At 34.3% G+C, this 9,141-nt stretch overlaps 1 protein-coding gene across 1 annotated transcript in view; it reads left to right on the top strand.

Annotated features, from left to right (window-relative positions):
• LOC107721025 (E3 ubiquitin-protein ligase DTX1-like) overlaps window positions 1–8,124 on the top strand; it is a 38,696-nt gene extending 30,572 nt beyond the window's left edge. The window contains exons 6-10 of the mRNA XM_016528878.1: window positions 435–496; window positions 607–765; window positions 5,025–5,186; window positions 7,242–7,331; window positions 7,987–8,124. Coding sequence (XP_016384364.1) covers window positions 435–496; window positions 607–765; window positions 5,025–5,186; window positions 7,242–7,331; window positions 7,987–8,124 — 611 coding nt within the window. The remainder of the gene's footprint in view (window positions 1–434; window positions 497–606; window positions 766–5,024; window positions 5,187–7,241; window positions 7,332–7,986) is intronic.
• Window positions 8,125–9,141: the final 1,017 nt, after the last annotated feature.

The raw sequence follows: 9,141 nt of genomic DNA, 5'->3' as shown, positions 1-9,141 counted from the left end.
TATTTTATTTTATTTAGTTTTATTAAGTAAACAGCTTAACTCTGTATAAAGGTGTATACAATTTTATTTTGTAGATTTTGTTTTCTTTTTTGTAGATTTTACTTTATTATTTTTTAATTTTAACTTTGAAGTAAACAGCTTAATTCTGTACAGAGGTGTATAGGAATGTTGTTGATTTTTTTATTTTATATTTAAATTTCTTTTTGTATATTTGATTTTTTCTGTACATTTTTTATTTAAAAAATACTCTATACAAATGTGAAAAGAAATGTTTTTTTAGCGTGCATATAAGCTAAGTATGAATGATTTTAACAAAAAAGCATAAATTAAGAAGGATTTAAGGAAGAGTTCACATATCAAAATTAAATACTGCACAAACACATGACTAAAGCGCACTGTCTGATTCTAAATTCTAGTTTTGTCTGTTTTTCCAGGTAAAAACCCAGAGGACGTGGTTCGGCACTACACAGAGAAGATCAAGACGGCTCCTGATGAGGTGATTGATGAGCGTCATGTGACCAGCCGAGCATTGTGTTGTTTACTAGCAGAGCTAATGAGTGAGGCAGCAGATGTCTGTCAGTGTTACTCACTGTTGATATCCGTCAGGACTGCACCATCTGCATGGAGCGACTGGCCACAGCGTCCGGATACGAGGGAGTGCTGAGCTACAGAGGCATCAAGCCCGAGCTGGTCGGCAAACTGGGAAAGTGCGGCCACATGTACCATCTTCTGTGTCTGGTGGCCATGTACAACAACGGCAATAAGGTCAGAACACAGCCACATATCAGTCTGTTTTATTTACATTAGGGGGATTTTACTTCATTTTCTTTATAGTATTTAACCAAACCAACCAGTTTCAGGATTTATCACAATTTTATGACATTTTGTTTGCAGCCAGAAAGTATTGAAAAATCTTGTGCATTTGAACGAACTATGCATCCTATGAAGCATTGCAAATGACATAATAGAAGAACATTTAATCACATAACGATCTCAAAACTCATGTTATGGTCTGTTTTAAAGATTCTTTTCTCTATATAATGGGATATAAAAAAATAATGGGATTTTAAACCCTCCTGTTAAAAAAAAATCTGGGTACATCTTTTGTGTTGCGAGTCGAATTAACCCACATTGGTTTCCATGCAGTTTGTCAAAAATCAACGCTACGGAAAACACTGAAGATTCATGCAAAAACAGAAAACCTCTGTAAGGTTATTATAGTTAACTAAAACTAAACCCCTAAAAAAAACATAAAAATACTACCCCAAAATAGTTGCGATGCTGTGTAAAATGTAAATAAAAACAGAATGCAAAGATTTGCAAATCACATAAATCCATATTATATTAACAGTAGAACATAGTAAAACATATCAAATATATAAACTGAGGACATGTACCATTTTAAGGGAAAAATTGAATTAGATGGCCTCAACATTTTTCAAAAGTTGGGACGGGGCAACAAAAGGCTGGAAAATTAAGTTACTAAAAAGAAAAAGTGGGAGGAAAATTTGCAGATAATTAGGTTAATTGGCAACAGGTCAGTAACATGATTGGGTATAAATAGAGTATCTTAAGCCCAAAGTATACTTCGGAAAGCTTCATCTTTGTCCAGCGTCTGCTGAGTTTTTCTCCAGAAGTTATGAGTGGTAAAAATGTCTTTGTACTCTTTTAAACTAAAGTTGCTGTAATCTCATAACCCTCTCATGCAAGCGCTTGTCAGTGTGAGCGTATGTTGTTGTTGCTGTTCTGTCTCTTTAGTGTTCTGTCTCTTTAGTATGATTTTCTACTGTGAATCAACAGCCTGGGCCTGTGCGTCTACTAATTGGCGTCTACATGATTTCATAATAATGTCCCTCAACATAAAATTGTGAAGACTGAATATCTCATCATCTACACCACATAATAATGATGCAAAGTCCGATTCAATTCGGCAAACCGGTTCTTTTGGACATTTCACCCAAAAATAAAAATTCTATTAGGGATGGGCATTTTTCAAAAATATTGTATTTGAATATTTGGGCTCATTAAAAAGGATATTTGAATATTTGTTTATATATGATGAGGTTTAATGAGAAAGACGTTATTTTGAATAATCTAGTTTTTGTGACGATTTCTGAACAAGCTTATAATTAGGCATTTTAAACAACAGTGTTCTACAATAAAGTTCCGTTATATCTCAAGGTTTTCTTTTGATTAAAAAAGTGTTTAAACAAAACAAACAACTAAAAAAAATATATATATATACATAAAAAGAACAAACACATTCAATCTCAAGCAGAGCCAATGGAAAAATAAAGCAGGCCCTGCCAATTACAGTATACATGCACTTGAGTAATCAATGTTTATCATGTTTATATTGTTTTAATGTTGAGAAAACAATAATATCCACATGCTCGGGTGAAAGTTTGTTCCTCAGTCTGATAACAATAAGAACGCGCGCCGACACAGATGTTCTAGAGACACAAACGGTTTCTTAGCGCTTTGTTAAACCACTCTCCCTCAAGGAAACTTAAAGGAAGCATACAGCGGGTAAAATAAGTATTGAACACGTCACCATTTTTCTCAATAAATATATTTCTAAAGGTGCTGTTGACTTGAAATTTTCACCAGATCTCGGTAACAACCCAAGTAATCCATACATACAAAGAAAACAAAACAAATAAGTTCAGAAATTAAGTTCTGTGTAATAAAATAAAGTGACACAGGGAAAAAGTATTGAACACATGAAGAAAGGGAGGTGCAAAAAGGCAAGAAAAGCCAAGACACCAGCTGAAATCTATCAGGAATTAGAATATTAGAAAGTCAGTGGAAATTAATATTAGCTGGTTCAGTCCCAACACCTACAGTACCAGGATGAAGAAGATGTAACAAGGGTGGACATTTCAGCAAGACAATGATCCCAAACACAGCCAAGAAAATGCGCAGGAGGCATCTTGAAGCTGTCATTACCAACAAAGGCTTTTGTACAAAGTATTAAATACATTTCAGTAGTTCAATACATTTTCCCTGTCATTCCATTTCTTGGCACATAACTTAATTTCTGAACTTATTTGTTAACATGTCAGCAGCACCTTTAGAAATATATTTACTGAGAAAAATGGTGACAGGTTCAATACTTATTTTACCCGCTGTATGTCTCGATCATTTAGCTATCAGATGCGCTCTCTTCTCACTCGGGCTACAGCTACGCTTACCTGCAGTCGTGAATGCAGTGATTGACAGCTGTCTTTCCTCAGTCGACTGCTGTTTGGATTTCGTGTGATTTCTCATTGTGGTGCTAATATTATAAGAACTCAGTTTCAGTAATTCATTTGATCAGAAGTAATTTTACAATTTAACCATTTAACAAGCATTTTAGAAATAAAAATATAACATTTAAAAGTAGCATTTTAATTTAAGTGTATTCAACCATTCTCTGTAACCACTTTTCACCGAAATAGTGCTAATTCTCGTCGCCGAAATCTGAACCGGTGATGGGCTGCTGTTTGCCGGGGGATCTGCAAACTTTAGACTGTGGCCTCGCGTTTCACTTGTAGCTGAAAGGTGCTGTGACTGACTTCATAACCTGCCCATTAACAAACAGTACTGAGATTAGAGAACATATTTTAAAATCAAATTAAATTAAATTCAGTATTATAATGAATAAAATCAGTTTGTTTTTTTTAGAGTGCAGAAAAACTACCCAACACCTGGGTAAAAATATTAAAAGCAACCCAATAAAATGACCCAACAAGCTGAACCCAGCATTTGGGTTTAAAATATAACCCAGCATTTTTTAGAGTGCAGAAAAACAACCAGCCCCTGGGTAAAAATATTAAAAGCAACCCAATAAAATGACCCAACAAGCTGAACCCAGCATTTGGGTTTAAAATATAACCCAGCATTTTTTAGAGTGCAGAAAAACAACCAGCCCCTGGGTAAAAATATTAAAAGCAACCCAATAAAATGACCCAACAAGCTGAACCCAGCATTTGGGTTTAAAATATAACCCAGCATTTTTTAGAGTGCAGAAAAACAACCAGCCCCTGGGTAAAAATATTAAAAGCAACCCAATAAAATGACCCAACAAGCTGAACCCAGCATTTGGGTTTAAAATATAACCCAGCATTTTTTAGAGTGCAGAAAAACAACCAGCACCTGGGTAAAAATATTAAAAGCAACCCAATAAAATGACCCAACAAGCTGAACCCAGCATTTGGGTTTAAAATATAACCCAGCATTTTTTAGAGTGCAGAAAAACTACCCAGCACCTGGGTAAAAATATTAAAAGCAACCCAATAAAATGACCCAACAAGCTGAACCCAGCATTTGGGTTTAAAATATAACCCAGCATTTTTTAGAGTGCAGAAAAACAACCAGCCCCTGGGTAAAAATATTAAAAGCAACCCAATAAAATGACCCAACAAGCTGAACCCAGCATTTGGGTTTAAAATATAACCCAGCATTTTTTAGAGTGCAGAAAAACTACCCAGCACCTGGGTAAAAATATTAAAAACAACCCAATAAAGTGACCCTATAAGCTGAACCCAGCATTTGGGTTTAAAATATAACCCAGCATTTTTTAGAGTGCAGAAAAACTACCCAGCACCTGGGTAAAAATATTAAAAACAACCCAATAAAATGACCCAACAAGCTGAACCCAGCATTTTTTTAGAGTGTAGGAATTGAACCCATGACTTTGATGTTGCAAGCACCATGCTGTAATGTTTAAACTACAGGAAAGAAAACACTATTATAAATGAATCACGGGTGACAAATACATCTGTGAATAGAGTACAATAATGATGTTGGTAACTGAAAATATTTGCTTTTGTGTGCCGCTGCATCCACACAGTGTGTCAGTACTGCATTATTTTGCTCATCTTTAATGAAGTGCATCTGAGCATGAAACATAAACACACATATTGGTACGATTGTACTGCATGTCTCCGATGCCTCTGAATGTCCCAGCTGATCCATCACGAGCTCTCCTGAGTTTCCTCGGGTGTTGTTGTTGTGTTTAATGTGTCTGATGTTGTTCTCAGGATGGCAGTCTGCAGTGTCCCACCTGTAAGGCCATCTACGGGGAGAAAACCGGCACACAGCCTCCTGGGAAGATGGAGTACAATGTGATTCCTCATTCTCTACCTGGATGCTCTGACACCAAGACTATACGGATCGTCTATGACATTCCTGCTGGGATACAGGTATATTCAATTCCACAGATTATTCCAAATTAATATAAGCATAATAAATAAATACATTTTTAACATTTCTTCAGAAATGATTAGAAATACATTTCTAAATAATAAGTAAATATAAACTTTGTTAGAAAAAAATGTCTTGAAGTTTGAATATTTTTAAGATAACTTAATTTTCACTATATAAGCAATGATAAAAATGACAGTTTTGAAGTTATTCTTATTAGAAATCATTTTAATGTATTGGATATTTTTATTTTATTTACATTCAATAAAATAGTTCAACTCTGCACAAAGGTTTTTATTCATTTTATTTAAAATATTTTTATTTTTATTTTACATTTTATTTTAAAGTAAACAGCTTAACTCTGTACAGAAATGAGTACATTTTTACATCCAAGTAAATACCTTTTTTTTTTTAAATTTTATTTTCATTGTGCGTGTTTGCAAATACAGCTAGGAGGCGTTGGAAACACAACAGGCTGTAAAAGATGCTGTCATAAAGAAAGAAAAAACAATACAATAGTTACTGGATTTTTTTTATTTTTATTAAAATGAATATTACTATCATTATTTACACAGATGTTAATGAGGGACACAAAAGGCCATTTGTAGGAAGAGGTGTGTGAACTGAAATGTTTGTTCTTCGCTTCAGGCGGCCCAGTTTTCATAGAGAAAGGCTTTGCACCCATATTTAATATGTCAGGCTGTTGCTGCAGAATGACCCGTGGGCTTGTGGCTTCTGGTCACCATGTTTTACCATCCGTGAGACAGGAAGTGGCTGCGTGGGGAATTCCTGCTCAATGGGGGCAGTGGCGCAGCTCATTCTGGGTCATTATCTCTCATGTACTTGCACACTAGTTTTGCACGATCAGCCACCCACTCACTTTCTGGGCTCCGACGTCATAAGATTAACTTGATAAAAAATATCACTAACACCCTCAACATGCCAAGAAATGTAGTTCTATGTAGTTCTAGTTAGTTGGAGTTTTAATAATGTAATTGTAGTTTAGTAATTTGGAGAGTAGTTAGGCAATAAAAAATACACAAATATTTATTAATATTTATTTATATTAAGAATACTACAATCGAAACATATAAGTATTAATATTTATATATTAAATAATTAAATATATTTGTAATTTATATATGCAATTATTCATATATTACATTTCTATTTGTATATATTTTATATACTTTATCAAGTTTAGAATTTTAATTTTAGAGATACATTTTTGTATTTATGGATATAGAAATATAGTTCAGTGTTATTTTAGAATCATTGAGATAATATTATAGTTTTTTGTAATATTTTTAAAGTTTTTTTCCATGTTCATTTTAGTTTGACAAAATATGTCTATATAGTTTTTTATTATTTTATATTTCAGTTTTAGTTATTTTACTACATCAAGTTAAACTAAATGAAAATGAGAAATGTTGCATTGGCAACTAGCCAATTTTTAAACAATTTTCATATTTTATTTTAGTTCAGTTATACAAAAATGTTTCTTATTGTTTTAGTTAACTATATTATTAGGAAATGATTCTTGCACAAAAATAGTTGCAGTTTAGCTTTGCCTGATCATTTTCCACCGTCTTTCTGACAGTGACAATTAAAAGTCCTGTTTTTGTTATTGTACTTTTTAGACTTCTACATGTGAATGATCTACTGACAGCTATAATGATGCTAATAAATAATATGAGGATGTGAATGTTCAAATATGTAACACAGTGCATCAAACTAATTCAAAGGAGCAAGAAAATCCTTTTCCCCATGATATCTGCTCATTAATATTCCCAGCGCAGGCTGTGAGTGTGTGTGTTTTGTGAGATGAGAGGGATTGAGTCTAAAGCTTCATTCACTGCAGTAATGCTGTTCTGCTGGTCTGGCTTTGATCTGTGTGTGAAGCTGTGATGTGTTCAGCGCGACGGATCTCGTGTTCACGGCTCTGAATAACAGCAGGCCTCAGGCCGTCGTTAGCGTTTCCTCTCCGCTGTGTGCTAATTGAGCGAGCGGTGTGTGAAGTGTGACCGTGTGTGTTTTGTGTGTGTTTTGTCCAGACCACAGAGCACCCGAATCCCGGGAAAAAGTACAGCGCACGCGGATTTCCTCGACACTGCTACTTACCAGACAACGAGAAAGGACGGAAGGTGAGAATCGAGATCTGATGTAAATCAATGGATCTTTCATTTTTTTTAAATGTGTTGTTTTATTTAATGAACAATTATTAAAATAAAAAAATAAAAATTATAAATAATTATAAATAAAAAAATACTTGTTTTCATTATTTTGACATGTTAAGGTGTCCATCCAGTGTTGTTTGAAGACTATAAGAAAATAGAAAACTTATATGTATTTATTTATTTTAATTCCAAAATCATGAATTCCAGAATCCGAAATGTTGGATGGATTAAATTAAATATTGACTATACCAGGGTCGTTATAGTAAACTAAAACTATATATAAAATATAATTCAAAATAAAATAAATGTTTACTGAAATATTATTTCAGCTATTACTGTATGTCGCCAAAGAAACATTTCTCATTTTCATGAAGTTGTCATTAATGTGATGTGCTAAAAAACGAAATAACAAAAACTGAAATAAAAATAAACAAAAACTGTATAGACATATCTTTAAAAATATATATATATAAATAAATAACACAGCTAATAATTACTAAAACTTTTACTAAATAATATATATGATTATTAATTACAATCATAATCATATATTATATGATATTAATAAATATTTGTACGCGCTGTGAATGCAGGTTCACATTGTTTTTATGGCTCATTTCAGGTGTTGAAGTTGCTAATCATGGCGTGGGACCGTCGTTTGATCTTCACCATCGTGAAAACTCCAGACACAGATGTCTTTATTCCAAGAGAATATAATTATGGTTCACATGATCGTGCCTCAGGCAGGGAATTCAACTAAGTGAAAATTGTGTCTTTTCATAGCTCGGTCCACACACACACACACACACACACACACACAAGCTGAGGAGTTCCTGACCGCCGGAGAGACCTTTGACCTCTCTGGGAACGACGGTCCTCGCTGACCCTGAGTGAAAGACGAGGAGATGTGGAAGATGGAGTGACGAAATCAATACAAATTACTCTAATCTGTTCCTCATTCACTGTCACAGCTCTCTTTCTCTCTCTCTATCTCTTGCAACGCTCTTTTTCAAGGCTACCCAGAATGCATCTCGGCTCAGACCAGTGCATGTGGTAGTTGTATATACACACACATTAGTGGTTGACCGATATGGGTTTTTCAGTGGCGATGCCTCTACAGATATAATATGACATATCTAGGCCTGTCAAGTGATTCAAATTGTTTAATCTAATCAGTTGCAGATTAATCATGCTGATTCTTTCAGAAACGAAGAAAGTGACTGTCTTTATGAATCAGTCACTGAATCATTGGCTCACTTGATTCATTCAAAAACACTGATTCATTCAGAAACGAAGAAAGTGACTGTCTTTATGAATCAGTCACTGAATCATTGGCTTACTTGATTCGTTCAAACAGCTGATTCTTTCAGAAACGAAGAAAGTGACTGTCTTTATGAATCAGTCACTGAATCATTGGCTTACTTGATTCGTTCAAACAGCTGATTCTTTCAGAAACGAAGAAAGTGACTGTCTTTATGAATCAGTCACTGAATCATTGGCTTACTTGATTCGTTCAAACAGCTGATTCTTTCAGAAACGAAGAAAGTGACTGTCTTTATGAATCAGTCACTGAATCATTGGCTTACTTGATTCGTTCAAACAGCTGATTCTTTCAGAAACGAAGAAAGTGACTGTCTTTATGAATCAGTCACTGAATCATTGGCTTACTTGATTCGTTCAAACAGCTGATTCTTTCAGAAACGAAGAAAGTGACTGTCTTTATGAATCAGTCACTGAATCATTGGCTTACTTGATTCGCACTGCATCCAATATCTGT

Source organism: Sinocyclocheilus rhinocerous, unplaced genomic scaffold (assembly GCF_001515625.1).
Source record: "Sinocyclocheilus rhinocerous isolate Xijiao unplaced genomic scaffold, SAMN03320098_v1.1 scaffold120, whole genome shotgun sequence".
NCBI lineage: Eukaryota > Metazoa > Chordata > Actinopteri > Cypriniformes > Cyprinidae > Sinocyclocheilus > Sinocyclocheilus rhinocerous.
This window is presented reverse-complemented; position numbering and strand designations above follow the sequence as displayed.